Genomic DNA, 26,493 nt, shown 5'->3' with positions numbered 1-26,493 from the left:
TGATTTTTATATATACATATATATATATGTATACATATATATGTAGATAGATAGATAGATAGGTAGATAGATAGATAGATGATTGATAGCTAGGTAGATAGATAGGTAGGTAGATAGTAGAGACAACCTGCTCAGACCGTATATATGTATGTTTATGTACATTTTCAGGGCTGATCATTAGTATTGGATAACCAATTGGTGTGTCCTTCCCCGGAGACCACTATTTCTCTTATTTGTCTGTAGTAGTCTACAATCTTAAACATATCAATGCAGTGATACCCAGTGAAGCAGAGCTATGAAACACTTTTCTGGGTCACACAGAGTGACAGTGTCCTCTTGACCATTTCCTGGGTGTTCCGTGCTCCGTGAGAGTTTCCATTCATTTTTCGGTGTCTTTTCAAGTTTTTGATTTGGCCTCAGCAACATCCACAACCCTTGTGTTTCTGGAAGCTCGTCCTGACTTTTGCTGTGTCAGACTTGCAGACAGACAGGCTTGTTTATTGAAGATGAAGGTGGAGGAAGTGCTGGTTCTATGGGGATGATGGTGTCCAGTTGGGGACAGATGACTCCTGACTGCTGTTAAAGCAGCGTTTTGTGTGTTACCAAATAAAATGACCAAGAACTCCTGGAACTGGTGTAAGTTTTGCCTTGCCTCTGCATGAGACTGTGAGATTGTTTTATTTTCTCTTTATATAAGTCCATTTAGTTATGTAAATCTAAAATAGTTGTTTTAAATGTATATATTTGTATTAGCATATTATTATAAATATGTACTTGAATTGGAGGGTATTTGCAAATGTTCCTTTTAAACAGTACTGTCATTTGGGCTAGTCTGCCCTCACCCTCCACCCCCCTTTCTGCGTTTGTGTTTATCCTTTTTTTTTAAATGCTAGGGATTGAACCAAAGCCTTGGTCAAAACTAAGCATTGCTCTACCTCTGAGCCCTAATTACCTTTCTCACCCCCACTTCCCCAGACACATGTCTGGCTGCATTTTGAATTTCCACATCTGTCTGCTTCCTTTCTGCCCATCCTTCTCCACTTGCCATACACTTTTGATAATCCTAGGCTGTACCATTTAATTTCAGAACTGCCTCCAGTTGAGAATCAAAGTCAGATGAAAATAATTATGTAAACAAGACTATCCATAAAAGTGCTCAGACTGAAACGTTGTACTTTCTATGCCTTTAGTATATATCAACAGAGATCTTTTAGGGTTTATGATACCCTTGTGGAGTATTTACATGCCCTATAAGTACTTGATCACAGCTCTAGATGGAAGCTCTGGGGTTTTGTTTTCTCCCTTTATTCGCAGTACTAATTATAAGCCCCTGTGGTCCTGTAAGGTTTTAGATTCATTCTATTCTCGGTTGGGCCAACCACAGAATATTCACTCAGTAACTACGTGTTGAGTTGAAATAAATGGATTCCCATGCATTGTTTTACTTTTTTTTTGTTTTGTTTTGGACTTCCACCATTTGACAGCCATTATTCTTGTGGTTTCCGATTAAACCATAAAAGAAAACAAACAAGTAGAAAACTAAGCACTGTTTTCGTCTATGTATCGCTGTACTCACGCAGTGGGTAGGCTAGTTTATTCCTATATGAAAACTACAGAATATCAAATCTTACGGTAATACAGCAGCCTTTTCCCATTATCCATTGTCTTTCAGTGAAAAATGTCCTTATTTGGTCAATAGGACAATCAAGAATTTCTGATTTTTAAGTCAGGCATGGTAGCCAGATGATGATCCCAGAACTTGGAAGGCAGATGTGGGCAGACTCTTACAAGTCTTAGCCTTTTCTCCATAGCGAGATCTAGAGGAGGCAGGGCCTAAACAAAGAGACATCCAAGAAGCAGACAAGCCAGCAAACCAAAAGGACTTATGGTTATTTTCTTTTCCTTGCTACAATTATTCATTGCAGTTTAAGATGTAATTCCTTTTTTCTCTTCAAACAGATGTCCTAACAATTTTAATATGCTTTAAATTGTTTTATATGATAATAATTTTGTACTAGTTACCGTGATGCATTTTTCTCCTTTGGAGCTGTGAGGCAATACTGTTCTTTCTTCCTAGTATTCCGTCTGACTTACTAGGGAGAGAGACTACCCATTCTAGGTTTCTTTTTAAGTTGACTGAGACGGGACAATAAGGTTCTAATAACTGATTTTCCTGGAGTGGTGGAGACTAGGAATTAGCTTGCACTGTCATGGAAGATAAGTGAAATGATTAGGTCTATTTGATGCCTAGAGAGAAGAGGCAATTGATAGCTGTTAATTGGTTTAAATCCATATCCAGTCTTTTAATTCCCAGTGGTCACACAGGCATGACCCAGCAACTATGTGCCTCAGGGTTTGTGACCCTCATTCAATTCCTCTCATATAGATCTTCCACCTGGCTAGCAAAGCCTGCTTTTGTAAGTTCCTTGCTTTTCCTCATTCTAACCATGTTGCATGTTTTGCATGTGGAACTCCCTTGTTTAATTAATGCTCATTAAGTGGCACAGGAAAAGTTTTTTTTTTCCTTTTTCCTGTGGTCACTTAAATGATTAGTGTGGGTTAATATTAGTACATGTACATGGTTTAAGTGCGTGCAGTGTAGTTCATGTATAGTTGGTGTTATCTCTGGATTGGAGATCATCTAAAAAGACAAAGGTCCTAGTAACACTTTATTTTAGAGCCTGCTACACTCTAGCACAGACCTGGGGAAGGGGAGACATTTAATGTATATTTGTTGAGTAAATAAGTAAGCACTAAAGAGTTAGCAAAGATCCCATTTTATTTTCTTGATTCCCGCCTCTGCTAACTTGTTCCCGAGCACAATTTCTAAATTGGAGAATTTCTTTCTGAATACAGCAGCAGAATATTTGGAAACATCGTAGAATATTTGGAAAGTGGAGAAACTTATAGAGAGAAAAACATAAACTATCTACTTTTTCAACAATCTTTTGAACGTCAAGGTTACTTTTCCCAGATCTTTTTCTCTAGGACTCTCTTTGCCTGTGACTTTTTATTTTCTCTGGGTCTTTAACTAGAATGGAGCAGTTTACACCTCTGTTCACACGTGCTGTACACCACAAGATGATGAATACATGCTCTATCTCCTAGCTCACAAGTACTGTCTATTCTGCACAGGGCTCCCAAAGTGGATGGTCAGGGAGGGGGTCCACTATCTTTTCTCTAGCTATTCAGAGGATCATTGGCTCCTTGGTTGGATGTTTGTACATACCATGTTCTAAACTATTTAAAAATGTGTCTGGGGTTGCCCATCATTTTCTACTTCTAAGTCTTTTGACAAATTTATTCAACACATATTTATTGACCTGATGTTTACAAGGTGCTGTTCCCAGGGCTGACAGGAATGTAAAAGTATTTAAATTATGGTCCAACTATTTATAAGCTAAACACCAAAAGTGCTTTATAAACAGAACTGATTTTTGACTTGTTCCCTTCAAAATTATGAATTAAGCCACTCTCATGGACAAGTATTATATTCCCTCTCAAAAGGTTTATTATAGTACAGCATGAAAAATGCATGTAGATATAATATTCTCCATGAGATGTTCTTACAAGTAGAAGAATTTTGAGGGAGTTTATATATTTGAATTAAAAGATACATATATATGTGTATATATATATATATATATTTGTATATATGTATTATCATAAATTTTTTAATTAGGTAAAAAAAGATAATTTTTTATTTTGGAATCATTATGTACTTACTCTTTAAAATAAATATTACAACTTTTAAAGTTTTTGTTATTATTTACAATTTTGATTTTCTTTTTTAGTTAACATTAAATTTTCCCATGCTGAATGATATAGATGCTACCTCTCATCACTTTTTATTAGCATATTGCCTAAGAACTACAAAATTGAAAACCAACACACAATGAAAAAAAAATTTAGAAGAGATAAGAAAGGAAAGTGTACAATTAGTTTGCTAATGTGTGAAAAGATATTCTTAAGAAATTCTTGTTCGTGTCAAAATTACTGTGTTTTTACAGAGTGGAGTTGATTGCGTTCCTATAGGAATTCCTCAGTAAGCCCTTGAAAGGGTATTTTAAGAATTTTGTTTTTTAGAAATCTAATTGTCTTTAGACAATTATCCTTAAAACAGCAGTTTCATATTCTTATTTTGAAGACATTAACCTCTCATCTAAAATCAGAGGTTCTTTACACATGACAGGTATGAGTGCTTCAAAAAGTAGAGTTAGTTAAAAGCTCCAGTTTTACTACTTCAATTGACTTTTAGATTTGGACTGTTACTGAATTATTTCGATAATATACTTATTCTATGAAAATGTAATGCGGCTCTTTAGTGAAAGGACCGGCTAGTTTAACTTTACATGATGTTTTTGAGACCTTTACTATGGTTAAATTATTGTATGTATTTTTAATTTTTTATGTACTTCGCATTTGTGACTTGAGAGCATCTTTTGGACATATGAGTAAGATTTTTTTTCAGACTATTCTTTCAAAAGTTTTAAGGTGACAGAGGTAGTTTGCTAGACAAGATTTATTTATACAGTCATAAGTATTCCTGACTGGCCAGTTGGATAGCAAAATCTGTCAGTTGAACCAAATATGTCACCATCTGCTATTTCTATAGTATATGTAAATAATGAACTGGAAATTTACATTGATTGCAATACCATGCTATTTTCTATTTGGTATAGACAATCCAAGATGATTACTAACTATATTTTCATTGCAATAAAAAAAAATTCAGAGGACCACCCATACACTGTTTTTCACAGTGCAAGATGTTTTCAGAATCCATTCTCAAGAAAATCCCAAAGGTCCATTTGATCTTAACAACTGAAATAGGCCATAAGAGTTTAGGCTATACTCTATATTATACTTCCAGATCTAGATATCTTGGATATTAACATTCACTGTAATGTACGGACTTAATCTCTACTTTAGTGGTCCACAAATTTTTGTATTTCTTATGAAAAGAAAAAAATGAAAGACACCATGACTCCTCACCCAGTAGTATTTTCAAAGCCCTAGTATCTCCATTTGGAAGCAATACATTTCAGTATGGTGATATTTTATTTGTACTAAAATGTGATTTGTATGTTAATAAATAAAGTTGCACGGGGGTCAGAGCTATTAGAGCCATAGCAAAAGCTGGGCGTTGGTGGTGCACGCCTTTAATCCCAGCACTTGGTAGGCAGAGCTAGGTAGATCTCTGTGTGTTCAAGGATACAGCCAGCATTGGAGACACATGCCTTTAATCTCAATACCAACCATAGAAGACCTGGAGGTCTGTTCAGACAGGCAGTGACGAGGCAGTCATGTGGTTGGATTTACAACCAATGAGAAGGCAGAACAGAAAGTATATATAAAGACAAAAACACAGGAAGTAGGTCTCTTGGCTGAAGTGGCTAGCTGCAGCAGACAGGTAAGACTCTTAGCTGTGATCTCTTGGCTTTCTTTTTTGCATTGGTTCTGTGTTTCTTATTTAATAAGATGGTTGGTTACATCTACATTTCAGTACTCAGCATGCCCATTTGGAGTATTTCCTCCAAGGAACAGAGGTGCTTTATGACAGGTGACTTTGGGTGGTCAGCATGTTATGTTTTGCAGGGAAATTGTCAGTTGGCTGCACTAAGTGCTTTTTGAAATGATTGTTTTTGTGTGTGTGATGTGCATGCGTTTGCCTGCTTGTGTGTGTGAGGGTGTGCTCACACGTGCTTGTGCATTTGGAGACAAGAGGTTGCTCTGAGGTGTCATTCTCCCTGAGATCACTATTTTGGCTAGAGCGGCTGGCCATGGAGGCTTGGTGATCCTCCTGTTTATGCCGCATCCTATTCTGGCCCTGGGATGACAGGGGTTTACTGATGGTCTTGTCTTTTCCTTTGGTGTCGGGGATCAGAACACATGCTCACGCCTGTACAGTAAGCATTTTACTACTTTTTCCCCTAGTCTCCTTTATTTGGTTTGTCTTCTCTCATTTTCAAAGATGTTTTATGGAAATTGTACCAGAATCTTCCAAGAACTGTGCAAATTAAATTTTATTCGGAGTGTAAGTGTAAACTGAAGCAGGGGGCTAAGCTTCATCTACAATATTTCTTCCAAATCTGGAGGAAGAAATTCTCCTGGAATTAGTAAGAATGTTGCTGTAACTGAAAGATGGGGAAGGAGATTATGAAATCAAACAGTGGTGCTCATGCAGCTTCCAAAATTTCAAACCCATGTGTCTATGTAATTAGTTTTTTTTTTTTTGCATCTGGCATTATGCTAATGAATAAAATTTCGATATTATCTTCCCTTCCTTTTTATAAATGCAAAAACCAGTTAAGCAATTTATCCAAGTCTACATAGCTAACTAGTACAAGATTTAAACTCAAGTAGTTGAACCCAGTCTGTAGTTTAGTTATTTTTTATACACATGCTGAAATAGTTCACAAATTTTACTTTAAGCTATTGTATTCTAATTCTAATTACTATTATTATTATTATTATTATTATTATTATTATTTTGGTTTTTCGAGACAGGGTTTCTCTGTGTAGTTTTGGTGCCTATCCTGGATCTTACTCTGTAGACCAGGCTGACCTCGAACTCACAGAGATCTATCTGGCTCTGCCTCCCCAGTGCTGGGATTAAAGGCGTGCGCCACCACTGCCCGGCTCTAATTCTAAATTCTTATACGATTGTTTTTCCTAAATTCACTGGCAAATATCCTTTAATGAATTTATTTTGTTGTTATTTGAGAAGAGATCTCACCATGTGGTCAAGTCTAGCCTCAAATTCAAAATGCCTTTTCCTCTACTGCCCGACCACTGGGATCATGGTGCCAGCCTCTGGCTTTAATGCCATCCTTGCAAATATTTTCTGTCCCTCTTCATACACTTTAGACTGAGACCAGTGATTTTACTCATAGTTCTTATGTAAGCAAGTGATGGACGGATTGATGGATAAGACAACAAACACATTTGGATCTTTAAGATAAGTACACAGTGTGACTTAGCATTTTGCAGAAGGGACACTTACTATTGGTACCTTTACTAGATATTTTGCTAAGGGGAAAATGGAAAAGAATGAAGCCAGAGGAAACTTTCATCCTCTATAGACCCTGCACCCAACAGCCAGGGTAAAGTCCCAACTGAGGCCATGCCTGCAGCGAGTACACTTGGCATCTCTTCAGTGTCTGCATTATTAAAAGTGGTGCAGGGTTGGGGGGCTCAAAATTATTCCTAACATTTAACCTACAATATTGTCAAGCTTTTCCCCATCTCTAGGGAAATAACAGTTTGATGTTGATGATAAAGGGATGTTACCCACACAGTAGAAACTCTCTCCTGGAATTTCATTTTGGCGCTGCTTTGCTGATCATGTGAGACAATAGGTCTACCAGCGCACTGAGCTAATTCTTGGCATTATTATAGACTTTGCTTAGGAGAGGTTTTTTTTCCTTTCTTTCTAAGTGATCTTTTTAAGGTTTATAACCAAGAGAAAGTGGAGGAAATGAAGAAAAGGCCACAACTTGTCCATCATGTGGTTCCTTTAATACATCCCTTCCCTTCTATTCACTATATGTAATACAGCTGAGTGTGCTTATTCTTTGTAACACAGTGACTGTTGTTTTTAATATTTATTTCCACAGCATTGAGTGTACTTTGGAAATGTGTATGACTCCTTAGTGGATAGGCATCAGTTAATTGGTTTATTTATTTGAGTGTTTTATGAGATAAGATCTTACTACGTGGTCAAGTCTAGCTTAAGACTCTGATGGCTGTTTCTTCTACCTCCTGTACTTAGCAAGCAGTGGGTAGGCGGGGCTTCCTTGGCTTTGGGGAACATCTCCTAGTAGGAAGAACTTCTGAGAGGAAAATTATTGGATTTGTGATGATCGGGTGTGTGTTTGTAATGCAATGAAGCTTAGGCCAAAAAAAAAGTTAAGTGGTGAGGTTTCTCTAAAAATACAAATATTTTTACAAATAGAAGCATGTTGTCAAGGCAATTACATACATTTCTAGCCCAGCCTTGGACAGATGTCACCAAGTTTGTCTATTAATATTCATTGCGGGTCTCTCAACTACTTAATGGATTTGTTGCGGTGTGAGCAACTTTATAAGCATTTTTGTTCTTTGATATGCTTCAGCAGGAGAATTGAATCACTGCAAACTTTCTGATATCACCTATGAAAAATACTAAAGAGGAATTTGGAGGCAAGCAGGGATTTCTTTATACGATCGTGGTTTTCCTTCTGTGTGCTGAGGAACGGACTTGAGAGCATAAATAAAAGACTTATGGCAAATACTGCTTCTAGGCTGGAGAGAAAAGAAAAATAAAGAAAATTATGCACAAGCCTGAATAGAATCTCAATAGGACCAGTGTCTCTGGAATGGATGCTCGTTTGGGTTTCTGGAAGTAATGTCTCAGTAGGTGGGGGGAGAGTTTACATCCAGCTAGGAGTTTGGGTCCTTCCCCATAAATCCCATGTGACTTTGATGAATTTCCCTGAAATACTTAGCACTTACGTATATGTCTCCTTCCAGCTGTGACTGTGTAAATATTTAGATATTTCGGTCACTCTTGTTTATATTTTATCTTCCAACTGGGCCGTTGTTGAAGGAATTCTGCCCTGGCCTTTTCTGTGGTGCTGATCTTGCCGAAGTCAGGAGTGTTACATCCCCAGGGAGCCACCAGTGTTCTTCGTAAGAGCAGTGGACAATAACATTCTAAGTCCTTGTTAAAGGACAGAGTCGCCCTGATTCTTGTTAGGGAACGGTATCATCTCAATTTCTTCTTAAGTTGTCATGATTTCAGCCCTTTTCCCCTTTTACTTTCTCTTCTTTGTAACTATTGTGTTACACTACAGAGTATGGGCTTTGCCAGTTAGTCCGTAAATCTTCTATCTTTTTATATGAAACATGCACAAATTAGCACAACCACAACGGTGGTTGGCAGGTGACTTGAGAACATTTTATGATTGTACAACATTTCTACCGTGTGTAGGGTTTACTCATGCCATGACACACGTGCAGAGGTCAGAGGACACACTGGACGTTGATACTTGCCTCCCACCATGAGACAGCATCTCTTTTTCTTCTTCCTTTGTGTTGTACATTTCTACATACCAGTGAGCTTCTAGAAAGGCCCCTGCCTCCTTACTTCCATCTTGCTGTAGGAGCATTGAGATTACAGATGTATACTTCTGTGCCCAACTTCATTTGGTCTTGATGATTTAAACTCAGGCTCTCAAGCTTATGCAGTAAGCACCTATCCACCCAGCCTTCTCCTCAGCTCTTTTCTTACTCAGGAGTGTCACAGTGTAGCCCAGGTTGTTCTGGAATAACTAACTGATCCTTCTTCCTTAGCCCTCTGAGTGATGGGATTGCCTGTATACCTCTGCACTCAGCTATGAAAATGGCTTTAATTATATACATAGTTGTTTGCAAACAGAAGTTCTCAGCAATCTGAAAAATGATAACATAAGGATACTTAGCAATTTGAACTCATATTTATACAAGGAAAACATTGATCATAAGGTCTTCATTAAGTTAATTTGGTTTACAGGTAAATGCCCCCCCCCCCTTTTCATGGAGAAAGAAAAAAACAGAGGTCATCTGACTTGACAGCTTCTTGATATTTTTTTCATCACCATTTTAGAAGTAAGACATCAAAATGAACACTCGCAGTATTGAAAGCCAAAGAGAGAGCCCGTATTTACATATTGATTTTAACTAGTTAGTCCCAGCAGGACGTATGGACTATCTGCAAACAGCAAGAGTTTTGCATTTGCCTAGGACTAAAACCCAACATGGCCACCTCTCAGCTGAATGACAACCCAGACTTTAGAGCAGCCTGTTGATACCACTCTTACTAACACCCACTTCAGAAAGATGCCTCGGTAGCAGTCGAGATGGGGGTAACTGACAGTAGATGCTCTTCAATCCCATTCCTTCCTGCTTATCTTTGATCATAAAAAACCATTTATTATAGTTTTAATGAAGATGATGCCTGGCGTTTAGGGTTTTTATTACTGAGGCTACCTCATTATGCATATGAGTCAGATATTGCCAAGTGCCTTTCCTGAGGGTCGAACATTATAAAGAAAAAAAACTTCCATGTTTTTGTTGTGATTTTCCAAGCCCTTCATTCTGTTGCAATAAAAGGACCACTTTTCTGATGACTTGATTGATTCTCTTCAGATGACTATATATGTAATGCTGTAAATTTTCTGTTCAAATGTATTCATTAGAAATAAAACTCAGTGGAACCTCCTTTTCAAAAAGAGAGAGAGAGAGAGCAGAAAAGACTTCAATATCTAACTAAGCTTGGGAAACGGTGTGTATTACATGCACTTTCTGGCAGATCAGAATGTGCATTAGTAAGACTAGACTCTGAGAACTTCAGCTTTTTTCCCTTTCATATGAGAAACGTTATTAACAATGTGGGGAAAGTGTATTCCACAGAGAATTAAAAAATTAGTCATTAATAATATAGAAAGCATTTTTATTGCTGGAGCTTTTACTGAATGCTGCTGCACAAACACGGTGGTGAAAACCTGGGTCTGAGTTTTCTATTCCCCAACGTCCTGCTGGCTGTGGTCCAGCTCTGGGGAATGGAGGTTCAGATGGAGACTCTCCTCCGCTACAGTGCAGTGTAGTGGAACCTGGGCCGTCTCCAGGTTCTGCAATTGGCCATGACTTCCTCTACACCTTCCCCCCAGACAGTTTGCTTCTTTCCCAGGATTTTTGCCCCAGCTCCTTTCTAGCTAATGGCTCTAGCTGAGATTTGGTTTCTTAGGTCAGACTTGGAGACAAAGCTGTCAACTCATCATTTCTCTCTGGGTTTTCTAGAAGGATACCCAACCCTTCTGTTTTTTTTTTTTTTCGTACAAAAGTCTTTTGTCTTTATGTTCATTGAAGCTATACTTCAGCCACCAGTGATAGAGTGGTGTGTCTCTACTCTGTCTGCATCATGGTCATTCTGAACCATCATCCTCCACATTGCCAGTGGGGACGCTTTGCTGATGAACATATTATTATCTCCAGTGTTTCCCTGTTGCCCTTTTCAGTGTCTAAGTACAGGTTTGGAGACTTATAATTTGAAGGTGCCAACATATGGTATCTAATCTCCTAACTTAGTCTGCTTACATTGACTTTATTCTATCAGGAGGCAGCTCTTTAAAACCTTTTAAAAACTTCTAATGATTTTCCAGAGGAGAAGATGGCTCAGTGGTTGGGGTGGTTCCAGTGGAGGCATGAAGACCTGAGTTTGGATGCTCAGCGTGAATAGATTGGTACAGAAGGATGCATTTGTAACCCCGTTGCTGTGGGGCAGCGATTGCAGGATCCCTGGAGCTCATAGCAAGCCAGTTTAGCCAATCAGTGAACTGCGCTTCAGGAGAGAATGATGTGCACTAGAATAGGACATCCGGTGTTTACCTCTGGCCTCCAAGTGTGAACATTCTCTCTCTCTCTCTCTCTCTCTCTCTCTCTCTCTCTCTCTCTCTCTCTTTCTCACACACACACACACACGCACACACACGCGCGCGCGCACACACACACACACACACACTTCATTTAATTTGCAGAACACTCGCTTGATCGTCAAAGCCTATCCTACGATCTTCTGTTTTTCACTTTTCGTCATCTCTTTCATTAATTTTTTTTTCAGTTTCACGCTTCTCAATTTCTGACCATCCACATTGTTAGCTAACCTAGCAGCAGAGCTCTCAATTGCGCTCTGTAGTCTAGTAGTTGTGTCCTGGATGAATTCCCTACCTTGTTTCCTTTTGTGACTCATTCTCAGGGATCCTCTCTAGGGCTGCTGCTCCAGACCCCTTCTGACTGGCTGGGGTTGTCTTCAGTGCCCTTCCTTTGTGTTCTTATAGGAACATTTGCAACCTTATTTCCTATCTCAAATAGACTTTCGTAATTTAAACTTTCTGTAAGTGTGTATCGCCTGCCTCATTAGTTGATTATCATCAGTATCTGTCTTTCCTAATTACAGCCATTCGAAAGGATAATGATACGCTGAGGTTCATGGCACTGGTAATTATGAGTTACTTAAAAGCCAACCTATATTTCATTTTCTTTAGTATAACCATTGTGAGAAGGGAAGAGTTTCTAAGTTATTTTCTCCCATCTTGCTGGCTTATTTCTTCTCCTGTTCAAGTCTGCCATCATTTAAAGAATATATAACATACTGCGTATCATGCTCTAAACTAATGCTATTTCCCTATAGTTCTGATGATAATGCTCTTCCCTCCCCATCCGTCTCTGTCTCTATCTACTGCATCACACCTCTGTGTACATGCAAATGGGACTTCCTGTGCCTGCATCTGCAGAGGCCAGAAGCAGATGTTGCGTGCATTCCCATAGCACTCTTCCAACGCACGTTTTCAGACAGTGTGTTTAACTTAACCTGGAGTTTTAACGTGTTAGGTAGACTAGCTGGACAGTGAGGTCCTCTCCCCTTCTGTCTGACTGCTGTCATATACCCTAACCGGAATGCATGTCACCATGCCTGGTTTTTATCAGTTTGCTGGGAATCCAAATTCAGATCTTCAGGTTGCAGTCCAAGCCATCTATCAACCAAGCTATCTCCTCAGCCCCTGGGTATGAAACTCTTACTCACTAAGATTGTTAACTTCTCCTTTCATAGTCATTTCCCTAAGACCAACTATTAATTATACTAGTTACAAATAGACACAGACATAAATAAGCTTCATATGCCATATAGAGTCTATTGTGGCTGGATACAGTTCACACTGGTTATTTTAAAGAGAAAAGTCTTAATGCTTTCTAGAGTGCATGGTCCTATTTGTTTGTCTGTTTTGAAAAAATGGTTTACTGGTGTCCAGTTGGGCCTCAAACTAACAATATAGCCAAGGATGGCCTTGAACTCCTGACCTCCACCTCCCAAGTGTTGGGTACAGATGTACAATACCATACCCAGATCTAGAGTCTGTGATTCCTTCACTCTTCTCAGTTAGATATTTTCTTTTAGCCATTTATTCATTTTCTCAGTGATTCTACTCATGTTTCTGGAACACTGCAGTTATGTTCAGTACTTGGCCATCATCAGCAGACAACCACGAGCAAAAGGAAGCCCGCAGATCTTACATCTTTGTGGGGAAGAGAAAACTGTTGGAAGTATTAGATAAATAAAATTCAGTGATGACTCCATAGAGTGCTGTTTGGGTTTATAAAAGTGAACTTAATTTGGTGGGAAAAGTTCAGGAGAGTAGAGACTGGAAAGAAGCCTGGGCCTTGAGGGATGTAGTTTATTTGGAGCCCCAAGTCTATGGCAGGCTTTTGTTGGACAGAAGGAAACACAGTGTGGTTGTAGAGCTAACAGAAGGCGTAGGAAGGCGTGAGCAGGCTGTGTGGAGAGCTGGGCTGGGGAAAGAAAAGGTCATTCTTGTGGGTTTTATTAAGAACTTAAGAGCAAATGAGTTCAAAGCCTTCTGACTACATCTGAATGGACAACTAAAGTAGCTTCCCTAAACCTCAGCAGAAGGCAGAGTAGTCGGACCTGGGATGGCAGTGGTGTCACGATGGGGATGGCATTTTGAGGAGACGTTGAGAAGACTTGTTTCTACTTGGCTGTTTTCACTGAGGTACGCATAGTACTTGAGGGCCAGGTTTGGGGCTGTACTGAATGAAAGCTGGAGTTAGTGGATTTGACGGAGCTGCGAGACATTTTATATTTGCTGTATTCCCAGCAGAAAACAGTTGAGAATATTTAAGAACGGAAGCTAGTTTAAGTTATTTTTCTGTTATTGGATAAAACGCTATGACCAAGACAATTCATAGTTGGAAGGGTTTATTTAGGCTTACAGTTATTAGGAATCAGTCCATGATGGTGGAGCTAGAGCAGCAATAGGCTGCATTCATGGCGGCAGGAGCAAGGATCTGAGGGATCGCATCTTGAATCTGCAAGCATGAAGCAGACAGAGCAAATGAAAAGTGGCCAAGGGCATCTGATCTCCAAACCTTCCCACCAGTGACATGTTTCTTCTAGCAAGGCGGTACCACAGAAACCTTTCCAAAAAGCTCCACCAGCAGGGGACTGAGTGTTCATATTCCAGAGCCTCCTGTTCTCATTTACACAACCCCTGACCTGATTCCTGTTATTGATGTTTAAGTTTATTGCAAAATAAAGTAGAGCCACACTGTCTTAGTTAGAGTTTCTGTTGCTCAGAAGAGACGCCATGACCACTGACCACGACAACTCTTATAAAGGAAAAACACTTAATTGGGGCTGGCTTACAGTTCGGAGGTTCAGTTCATGATCATCATGGTGGGACATGGCGATGTACAGGCAGACATGGTGCTGGAGAAGTAGCTGGCTTGACCCGCAGGCAACAAGAAGTGGTCTGAGACACTGGCTGTGGCTTGAGCATATAGGAGACCTCAAAGCCTGCCCCCACTGTGACACACTTCCTCCAGCAAGGCCACACCTACTCCAACAAAGCCACACCTCCTAATAGTGCCGCTCCCTGTGTTCTCATGGATGCCATTTGCATTCAAACCACCACACACGTTGTATTTAAAGGACATTTTATGAAATAATTTATTACCTGGTGCTGGTTAAAAGAGGGATTCTGGGAATCCATACCATTGCCTGTAATAGTCACAAACCTCTTTAGCAGACGTATTCTTCTGCAAAGACAGGCAATGTTCTAGTTTCTTTCCTGTTGCTGGGATGTGATACTGACAAGTGTGGCTAATGGGAGAAAGGGCTTATTTGCCTCACAGTTCCAGGTTACAGTCCATCAAGGCAGAGAAGAAAACATGGCCGAACTTGTAGCAGATAGTCATGTCACATCCACTGTCAAGAGCAGGAAGCCGTGGATTAATGCACGCATGCTTGTGCTCAGCTCACTTTTTCTGGTTGTATATAATCTGGAATCTCCAGAACAGGAACTGGTGCCATTAGGAATGGGGCAGATCTCCCCACCTCAATTAATGTGATCAAGATAACCCTCCACAGACATACCCAGAGGCCAACTTAATCTACACTTCATCATTGAGACTCCCTCCTTGGGTGATTCTCGATTGCATCAAGTTGACCATGAAAGCTAGCCATCACAAGTACCATTTGAGGTATTAAAGGACAGTGCCATGGGTTCTCAATGATCAGTGGGCAACATCTACACAGGCAGAATTAAGCAAGAGAACTTTCCTACGTGCAGAGTCAAAAGCATTTAGACATGGATGCAGTGGTCAAGGTAGACCCCGAGAGTATTTAAAACCAAGGTTAGGAAGGATATGTCCATTTAAGGCAATATTTGAATACCATTAAAGCCCGTGCTTGTGCTTCTGAAACAAGGCCTTTTAACTGTTTCCAGGTGAAATATGAAACATTTGTTCAATTCTTCTGCAGGCTCCCGTCTTCGTCAGGAAGATTTTCCACCTCGCATTGTTGAGCACCCTTCGGATCTCATTGTCTCAAAAGGAGAACCTGCCACTTTGAACTGTAAAGCTGAAGGTCGCCCCACTCCGACTATTGAGTGGTACAAAGGCGGGGAACGAGTGGAGACAGACAAGGATGACCCTCGCTCACACCGGATGTTGCTGCCAAGTGGATCTTTATTTTTCTTACGTATAGTACATGGACGGAAGAGTAGGCCCGACGAAGGGGTCTACATCTGTGTAGCGAGGAATTACCTTGGAGAGGCTGTGAGCCACAATGCATCGCTGGAGGTAGCTAGTAAGTAAAATGGTTTTCTAGGGGGGAATTACAAGGGCTCATGTGTCTTGACAGTGACAGCAAGGACTTATGCATGTATTACAGGCTTCGCATGAGGATAGTCTAGGTTTGTATGAACACCGTCTCAGACCCTGTCAGTTTTCCTTGCTTCTCATCCTATTCGGGTATTCAGTCTAAGTCGCTGGAACTGTTTTTCTGTAGAATGTTTCCTTCACTGAGCTTGCTTTATTGCCTTCCATGGTTTGTTTAACTGTGTTGAATGTGTAAGATTTGTCAGTAAGTAAAATAAGCATGCCATTCAGGAAATTGTATTTGGAAGCTTCCTACCTTGTTAAGGACGGCAGAGCCTGGGGACAAGCAGGTGGATGCTATCCTGATGGTTCTGCTTATTTGCTGTTTATTTATATGTATATCACATGTAGCATTTTTGTAATGTGATGAATGACCAGGTGATTGTGATGAATGTTTTGCTATGTATGAATATTGATGATTAGATTGATACATCTGTACTACAAATGTGCATTGTATTTGGATATGAACCGGACCTCTCTGACTTTCTATCCTCATTCAGTAGGTAGCTAAAAGGTTCATTTCCCTTCAAAGAATCCTGTTATGTGTATATATCAGAAATCTCTAATTTATACATAGGGATTATAAAGATTAATAAGATTCACATTAATCACTTGAAATATATATATAATTATTTATGTATCTATTAATATATGCTTAGGATTTCCCAAGATGACCCTTATTTTAATATGACTTATGTCCTAGGTTTTATTTATATAACTTTTAATAGTCTTCACTATTCAACTAGAACTTGAACACATAGACCCATACATAACTAATTAAACTGAGAGATAAATTTAGAGATTAATCATAATATTAATATCAAATCAAGTCCAAAGATAGTAAATGGTTTACCCCCCTCAGTAAGGTTTGCGGTATTTACATAGAAATAGACTGCCCAAGATACCTGATATTAAAATATAAAACACAAGTAAATGAAATAAAACTAACCACTTTAGACTATGTCAAAACTAGCCATTCACATTAAGATTTTGTTGTTGTTATTTGTTTTGCTTTGAGACATGATTTTGCTATGTAGGGCAAGCAGGCCTTGAGCTTCCAAGTTTCCTGGCTCCACCCCCTCAATGCTGGGATTACAGGCCGGCACCATCATATCCATTTCACACTTGAAAATGTTTATGTGAAACCTGAGGTCATGTTGCTCGGTTAAGTTAACAGACGATAAACTTACTGACCTTTCCTAGTGACCTGACTCAAAGGGAAGGTCTCAGAACTACATCCACAAGAGGGATGGAAGCTATGATCACAGCCCAATGTGATTCTGCGTTGATGTTTGAAGCCCCTCTTTAAATGGAATACAGGAAAACCTCTTAAACGTGTTCCCACTCATAAAATAGTGTACATGTTTTGGCAATTATCATCTTTTGCACCTCAGTAATTGTCATCGTATTTTTATTATAGACTAATTATTCCTCATTGAGGTAATGTTAAGGTAGGTAAAAGTCAAACATCAATTCAGGACATCAGAAAAGCTGGTAGAGATGGTATAGGTAGGTTCCTAATTGTGATTAAAAACAGCAAAGACCTAGAGAGAGAGACAGCGACAGACAGACAGAGAGAGACAGAGACAGAGACAGAGACAGAGACAGAAGACAGACAGACAGTGTCTTGTTTGTTTTTAAGCACTGGATGTGAGAAGGAAAACCAAAGGCCATAATGTGTGTGCCAACAGAAATAGCAAAGATCACCTCGACCCCTTGTTGATTCCGCCCTGGTCCCTTTTGTCGTTTTCAGTATTTAGGAGGAAGTTATAGACTTGATTAGATCAGTCTGTCCCTTCTAGAGCTTCCTTTTCCAAACACCTCCTACTTCACCGCCGATTATCAGGATACCCTACCTGCACTGGTCTTCAGACAGCCTCTGTATGGATATTTTAAAGATACTACTAGTTTCCAGTTTTCTGTCTAAGCTACACAGTTGATCCCCTTGAGACTCTTAGTAAATATGTTCATGAGAATTGGAACCAAATTCTCCGTATGCTCATAAATTTTAGCACTGTGTTCATCACTGTGCTCCAAATAAAAAATTAATATTATCAATTTACCGATTATTATATAAAGATTTTTTAAAAAGTTGTAAGATAATACTTAGAATAATTCCTATATTTATAAAGAGAGAAATGTATAAACATTTTATGCTTCTCAAATTTAGTATGGTATTAATCACAATCTGGTATACATGTCCCCATTAAAGATAAAAAGTTTTGAAATCCTGAAGAAGTTTGCAGCATTTGGGACAAGTAGTTTTCATACTAATTTCATGACAGCGATCAGAAGAAATGTTTGTTTATTGGATACTATGTTTGCTTTTAGTGCCCTGTCCTGAGAAAGGCTTTTATATGTTTGGGAAGTTGAGAAACTATTAATTCATTAAAAAAAACAAAAAAAAACAAACTCCCTTAGCACACTGCAAATCAGTATGTAGCAGTTTAGTTCACATTATTTCACTCATTTATTTTTGACCATTAATATTGTTCTTGCCCCATTTTCAGGAGGCTTTTGTCCTAACACCCAAATCAGCCCTTTTGTATGTTACAGAGCTGATCAACTTTGTTGATGGTGAGCACAGATGTCAGCCATATTAGCTACAAACAAGCCTGGGAATACTGTGAAAAGTTTGGTTTTTATTTTTTTCTGGGAGTATACTGTTGCTCTTTGTTTTTCTACATGCTTCCTTAGTTTAGGTGCCATGAGTAAAGTAAGAACTATTCTTACCCTCCCCAAGGCTCAGACAGGAAGCCAGAGATTGCATCTAATTTCACAGTGATGCTGTAGCCTCAGTAACAGCATTAGCAGAAGTGTCTTGAGGCAGTGCGGGTCTCACAGAGCAGTTGTTGGTAACTCTTTTAAAAACATTTTATCTGTGTTTTGCTTGTGTTTCAACCAAGTTCTACAGCTGTAACAACAATTGGAGTTCTTGATTCCTGATATTTGTCAATCCCTTAAACTCGAAAAAATATAGACTGCTCCTAAGCCTTCATTTCTGTATAGAAATAATAATATTCTTGTCTATTTCACATTAATTTTCTTATTAGAAGATTGCATGGACTGGTTGGTTGTCTTTAGGAATTTCTTGTTTCATTTTTATATGCATTACAGTGATAAGTAGATATATGAGATATATATATATATCTCCTTGCCCTGTAGTTAAAAATTACATTTCTTAAAAAAGTCAGTTGTGATGCAGTTTTACTTGCTGTATATAATTATACAGTCTGAAAATTGAAACAAGAAATGCTTAGCAGTACTTATTTCTAGTATTTATACCAAGAAGTTTGGAAACTTGGGTTTTGCAAAAGAAAAGAATCTTTAGTACTGGATGTATTTTCTTATATTTTTTTCAATTACTATTTTTTGAAGACCAGTAATAAAATATGGATTATATGTCTAAATTAGATCAGGTAAAGTAGAAGATACTGGTTTTTTTTTTCAAGATTTATGAAAACTATGTGTCTAAATCAGTTTCAACAGTAGCTGTCCAAAAATGATCTTCTTGCCAGCCATCAGTTTTTTCTAGGTTGTGATGATTGCACTGTTACAGAGTTTAAGGTATGTTTTAGGAGACTATTTTATTGATGTGTACTCAATCTGTACTCTCCTGTACTCAATATTAGCACTTATTAAATATATTTTATGCCTGGTACAAATTGATAGCACAACTCTGTAATAGAAGTTATATTTAACAAGTAGTTCCATCTTGGCTAATCACATTGACTTTTAAGGAAGATTAATTTGAACCTTACCCTTTGTGGTTCTTATTGTAGAACATGGCTCTCTCCATGTCATCTGTGAAGCAGCGAGCAGTCGGCATATGGTTATTTGCTTCCTATTTAAGCTGTTTTCTCCTGAGGAAGAGACATTCCCCCAGGACTACGCAGACATCTGCTCACTCTCTTAGAAGCAAAACCAGAGGAGTACTGTAGTTCTTGGAAAGTAGTCATTATATTAATTAATCAAAGATAGCCTTTTTAGATTTTATTAACTATACTTTTTTTTATTAACATGACTCTGAGGTAAATGAAATGTTGACTTTGAGGTCAAGGAAACATTTTCCAGTCCTTTTAATACACTATGGTCTTTTGTTGTTAGTAAATAATGCTTCCCAAAGTACCTTGGAATTGTAACTGTCTCATTTTCTTCATTTAAACAGAATGAGAAGGCAAGACAAAGCAAGTTAACCTTATGTGTGAAATAGATATGTATATTGGCTAATAGAATACTATATTGGGGCTGGGCGGTGGTGGCGCACGCCTTTAATCCCAGCACTCGGGAGGCAGAGGCGGGCGGATCTCTGTGAGTTCGAGGCCAGCCTGGGCTACCAAGTGAGTTCCAGGAAAGGCGCAAAGCTACACAGAGAAACCCTGTCTCGAAAAACCAAAAAAAAAAACCAAAACAACAACAACAAAAAAACCCAGAATACTATATTGGGAAATAGTATGGTCCATGGACGATGGAAGTATTCTTCCCAGAAGTTCAAATGGTTCTGATGAGAGAGAATGGAAAAAAAATATGGCACGTTTATTTTCATTTTTATTTTTTTATTTTGAGACAGGGTCTTATTGTATAGCTCTCGTCTGTTCTAGAACTCAGTGTGTAGACCAGACTGGCCTCAAACTCAGAGATCCACCTGTCTGTGCCTCCCAAGTGCTGGGAGTAAAGGCATGTGCCACCGTGCTCATACATAAAATAAGCCACTTATGAACATTTTGATTGAGAGGCCTTTGTGTATCATCAGGACAGAGTAGGGAGAGGCGATTTGTTCAGTATCACACAGCAGAAGGATGAAAACAGAACCTCGGGTCCTTCCATGTTGATCTTGGACAGGTTTTAACAAAACACACAGGAATTCTTCACATTTTTGAGCTTTGTGTTTATAAGAGTCATTATGAAGTAGAAAGGTGGAGACTCAGATGATCGTGATGATGAACATTAGCAGAATATGTGTGTTAATGGGTATTTCAGTAGGAAAGGACAGAACTTGCCAAGCATTTAATTTTGACTGCTGTTGTTATGTTATTGTCTACCTGAAGACTACTCTTAAGCAACAGGTTCTCGGCTTAAATACATAGCTGGCTTCTTGACTTACAAAACTTTACTGTTGTGTTCATTTCATATGTCAATAACTTCCAGACATATGTTTGATTCAGGGCATGTTAGAGGTTGTCTTTACTCACAATCACAGGTTAAAGATGATTAAAAAAAATCTTATGGTAAAAAATAAAGTAAAAAATAATGTCTAAAATCCTGTTTTAGATCTTTATTAGTTAAAAGTAACATATGCTCATTATGGAACAGTTCTATACTTTGTACATTTTCATGTACTCATTTTGTGTGTACATGTGCACGCCTCAGTGAGCACTTAGTGATCAGAGGACAACTTGGTAGGGCTCATTCTCCCCTGCCATGTGGGTCCTGGATAGGGGGCTCAGGTCATCTGGCTTGACAGCACAAATTTTGACTCACTGAGCCATCTCACATGCACTCGAGAACACTTTTGAAGTACACAGATACAAGATTGTTTAATCTTGAAATGTTATTCCCAGAATTTGCTACAGTTGAAATTTTAGTGGATAGTTTTGCATTATGTAGAGAATGGTCATATGACCAGATTTGTTTTTATCTATCTATGTATCTGTGTATGTATGTATGTATGTATCTATCTATCTATCATATGGAACCTTACTAATGATTCAGTATTATCTATCCTTCCCTCCTCCCGTCACTCACTCCATTTCCTTTTTTGTTTCATTCTTTATATCCTTTTTTGGACCACACTAGGCCAACACTCTTCCACTGAGCTACAGCTGTAGCCCTCAGTCCTTTCTTGCCTAACTGCAGTAGGCTTTGATGTGTTGGAACAGGTAGAACATGTCAATAAATGACATGGACAAGCTAGGTTTCTAGGTTGAATGTTAGAAAGCAGCTGCCTACTGAATGTTAGGACACACATTGACTCGGCATGGATTCAATCTGGCCTTCCTGGGTGATGGTGACATATTCTATTCTGAGTCTCATGAATCACTACTTTCATTTTCTTAATAAATAGGGTGATATTTTTACACGCTGAAAAGTCCAAAGATAATTATTTCAACAGTAGTTGACACTTAGATATGAAGACCCTTGAGATTTCCAGAGAATCAATTCCACATTTACTTATTTATAAGCAATTCTTAGTAGGCTCTCATTGTACCAGCAGCATTGCCTTTAAAAACTTGTAAGACAAAAGGTGGATCCAGTTATCTTTTCAGACTTATAGGATAACTCCCCCACCCCCAGTAAGTCCTTGTCATTTACTGTTGATTTAAGTGCTGGACCTCACTCTCACATGTTTAGACTGACTAGAAATCATTGGTATTTATTTTAAAACATTTCTTGCAGGACACATTTTATTTACTATGAACATACTTTCTAAGTATCATTAATTTTAATCAAATAAAACCTTGTGTAAGCAAGGCTGTTATCACTTAGCAACTGAAATTGTTTTATCTATAAATTTGTCAAGTTAAAATATAGCATTGTTAAATGTCTTTTTGCAATAAAGTTCTTCTGTCTCTTTGTTACTCCATAGAGGCAACTTTTTACAATGTTATATTTAAAAAGTAAATTAAAATGTAAAAATATGGAGAATGTATAGCCAAACTATAGGCCATTATAAAACAGTTTTTCTTAAATATTTTTTTTCTAATTATTCCTAAAAGCTCTCGGTCTTTCTTTGTGATTCAAAAATAAATTAAAAATTAAAAACAACAAAAAATACCTGCCTTGATCTTCTCAGATGGAGTAAGTTAGTTGGAAATGCACAAGTAGCCGTATAAATAAGGACTTTCTGCTTAATTGTGGCAAGTGTTAGGGAGTAAAAGAAGATCTGAGAACTGAGTTTCATGAGGGTATGATTAAGTACAAACAAAAAGTCACTTCAAATTAAATGAAGAATATATCTGAAGGCCTATGAGAAAAATGATAGAGTTGGACATATTTGAGAAAATGATAGATGCTAAGTACACTGAGTGGATGATGGAGAATGGATACGGGGTGATCAAGCCTGTGAAATGTTTGTTGACTTTACAGCTGCAGTAAGGATGCTCTATGTTCAATGGAACAACGCCACAGATTTTAAGGTAATGGTGGAGGTGACTTGGTCTAATTTGCAGTTTAAAAGCCATCATCTCTATGTTACCTGAGGATACCTTGTGTACAGAATGAATTAGAACATGATTAGAAGAAGTCAGTGAGGTTGGTTGCAATATTTCAGGTAGACATGTTGATGATTTAAAGTTGGTGATAGGAAATAAACAGAAAAGGAAGGTTTAATTTGCATTTTGGGGGTCAAATAGCTGAAAATTTGTAAGAAGTGCAGTTATTGGGGTGTGTAAAGCAAGACTGAGTCTATGATTATGCAAGTATCATTGGCTTTTTGGAACATAGCTTGATAGTTTGGTGGTTCCTGGTGGTTATTATGCCCATCAAAGTTCCAAAAAAAAAAAAAAATCACAGTTTCCTGATCTGAAACATTACATTTTGCCTCTTTTGCCATTAGTCAGTGACTCAATGTGCCTCCATTTTAGCCTTCTACTTGTCTTGTGTTCAGTCCTTGGCTCTGAATGCTCCCGTTCCACCCAGCACACATGTTCAGCATACTGCCCCAGAATAGAGATTTAGCCTTCTACCCACAGTACTAGTGTCATTCCTGGCCCATAGTAAGTGAGGCAATCTCCCATATAACTCAGAAATGTTTTATTTCATATACAGTAAGAATGGTGAAGGATCATAGCGCCACCTCAAGGAATGAGCTACACTTTTCACTTACTTCTCAGCCAGTATTTTTTTATGATCAAACCTGGCATGATCTCAAATACTGCATGGCCAGCAGAAGGACCCCCAACATGGGGTCTTTGTGACTTGATCACTATTCACCCTATTCACTATGTAGAACTGACTGAAGGGTCTGTGATAATCAGCATTCTGAGATAATACATTTTAAAGATGAAAAGATTTATTGTGCATGGTCCACAGTGTCACACTTTTCTTTGTTTCTCTCAGTTTGGACCTCTGGTGAGGCAGAAGGTAACAGGGAACATGGAATAAGCAGTTATTCAACTAATGTCCGATGTAAAACAAAAAGAAAGGAAAGGCTCAAAATAATTTTCAAGGGCATCAGACCTCAATAACCTAACTTTCTTTCACAAGGTTGTACCAACTCCTCCCACAAGCTGATAAGTAGTCAGTGGAAGACATTGAAGACCCAGGCATTGACAGTGTCCATCAGTGGATTAAAGGACAAGGCAGAGGCTGTGTGTATGTGTAATATTCAGCCATAAAGGAAGAATAAAATTTGCCCTTTGCATAAAATTAGATAGAACTATATAGATCATCATGTTCAAGGAAATAAAACAGACATACAAAGGTGAGCACTACATGGTCTCATTCATTTCTTAAAGCCTTAAAGTTAATCTCATGAAAGAATGGAGTGCACCAGTGGTTACTAGCTAGTAGGAAAGACTAGAGAGAAAAGCTGAGCAGAAGGAAAGTAAAGGGAATCTATCTTAGTTACTTTTCAGTTGCTTTAAGAGACACCATGACCAAGGCAACGTATAAAATAAAGCATTTAATTGGAGGCTGGCTTACGGTTTCAGAGGATGACAGAGGGGCTGGAGCAGTAGCTGAGAACTTAAGTCCTGATTTGCAAGTTGGAGGCAGAAGATGAGAGACTGGGCGTGGCATGGGCTTCTGAAACCCCAAAGTCCCACATCTCCTTTAACAAGGCCATGCCTACTTCAAAAAGGCCACACCTCCTAATCCTTGCCATAACAATTCCACCAACTAGGGACTAAACATTCATACCCGTTAGGCAAACAAGGCCATTCTCATTTACTCATCACCAAACAAAACTGGAGAGGGAAAACTAACTCTGGTTTGTATACCACAGCAGGGTACTAATTGGACACAGGAACTTGGGGTATATTTCCAAAGAACTTGAAGAGTAAGCAAGCTCCCAACAAAAGGAAAGGTTTATGTTTCAGGTGATGGAAGTGCTTAACACACTGATTTTATTACTACCTATTGCACACATATGTGTCAAATTAGTGTATAGTGTGTGAAAAAAGATGTAGAAATATTAAGTCTCAATGAAATAATAGTAATTATTATTGTGTCTCTGGGTTCAAGTCCAGTTCCTCACACATAGTATACAAACATCCAACTTTGAACTCTAACTCTCTCCTCCCAATAAAATTCATTTAAAATGTATTTACAAGGTACAATTTTCCTTGAAATTTTTCTCTTATTCAAAGTTCAGGAATGCTTAAATGTCTTTTTTTTTGCATATAACAGTCAAGGAAATTAGTTAATTCTCTGTACAGAAACTGAAGGAATTTTTTTTTTATGCTCTTATGTGTAGTAACCCTCTTTAGGCATGGTAGACGATAATGACTACTTAATAGAAAATGAAGAGGATTAAGCTTTATGATGGGTATGAAAATGATTTCTGTGTTGACAGTGCCTAAAATGAGTACTTTGTGTATAAATAGAAATCTAAAAGATGTAGTAACTGGGCAGTATATATATAAAAAATATTGGAAACATATATGATGGAAATGCTGAGAAATGACAAGAACTCAGTTGTAGACACTGTTGTGCATTACTTTGATAATCTGGCATCACTGATAGATATGTTAGTTTATGGAAATGTTATTCATGCACCTAATCTGGCCATACTCATTGCTTGCATTAGGGATGAAAGGAAAAGCATGAGGAACATGACTCCTAACAAAAGCATTTGCAATCTAGCCGTGAACATAACAGTGAAGGTGAACAGATTCAGGCGTGAGAAAGCCTGCAAACTCAAGGCAGTACATGGAACCCTGCTTCACAAAATGTGGATCACAGACCAGCATTAAGATTTCCAAGTGTTGGCTTTCATCCCATGTATGACAGGCCTGTTTCTTACCATTATTGCAGTGTGAATCACATGCAAGTTCAAGATGGAGACACTCTGGTGTGCACTGGCATCACTTTGATCAGGGCCTTTTTTTGAAATTTAAACCAAATTTGAGAAAATCTAGCTGGAATTTCTCACTAAAGTTCAGAGTTCTAATCCTTCCCTAGAGTCACAAATGCCCTTTGGAAATGTAGCATAATGTAGTAGAGATTTTTAAAAATACTTATGGTTTTAAGGATGTAATAGAGGAATGGTAGTGGGGATAAATGTGTCTTAGACAGGACGATCTTTTGCCTCTCAGTGCTGTAGACTTTTGAGAGAAGATATAGGACAGGCGAATTACCTGATCTTCTAAAGCAATGAGAATTGGTAGGAGGAGGTTGGGTGCAATGGGGTGGCAGAGAGACTGTAGAGGAAGGAAATTAGGGCCACAGATAGCAACCCTTGAAATGCTCAAGCAGGATGCAGAAGAAGGCAATTGGAGCAACAAGGTGAGGATGCAGGAAGAAAGAGATGCAGAAACAAGAGAACAGACTGCAAGCAACAGCGGTGAGTCTGGGGGGCTAAAACAGGAGCATGCAGGGGAGTAGAGATAAAATGGGCATTAGACCCCAAAGAGTAAGGACAAGCCATGTTTACTTTATAAAACGCTTATAAGAAATATGAGATGATTACAACTAGTGGGATGCTAACCAGAGAATAAGCAATTTCATCCTTTATTTTTAATAAAACAAAGAAAGTAATATGTTGTAGCTGGAAGTTTTCCTGTGTCCTGCCTGGTC

At 38.5% G+C, this 26,493-nt stretch overlaps 1 protein-coding gene across 1 annotated transcript in view; it reads left to right on the top strand.

Moving 5' to 3' along the window:
- Robo1 (roundabout guidance receptor 1) overlaps positions 1-26,493 on the top strand; it is a 386,707-nt gene that overhangs the window by 55,680 nt on the left and 304,534 nt on the right. The window contains exon 2 of the mRNA XM_059277691.1: positions 15,359-15,685. Within this exon, the coding sequence (XP_059133674.1) occupies positions 15,359-15,685 (327 nt within the window). The remainder of the gene's footprint in view (positions 1-15,358; positions 15,686-26,493) is intronic.

Source organism: Peromyscus eremicus, chromosome 12 (genome assembly GCF_949786415.1).
Source record: "Peromyscus eremicus chromosome 12, PerEre_H2_v1, whole genome shotgun sequence".
NCBI classification, from domain to species: domain Eukaryota; kingdom Metazoa; phylum Chordata; class Mammalia; order Rodentia; family Cricetidae; genus Peromyscus; species Peromyscus eremicus.
Note: the sequence above shows the minus strand (reverse complement) of the source record. Positions and strands in the feature narration are given on the sequence as shown.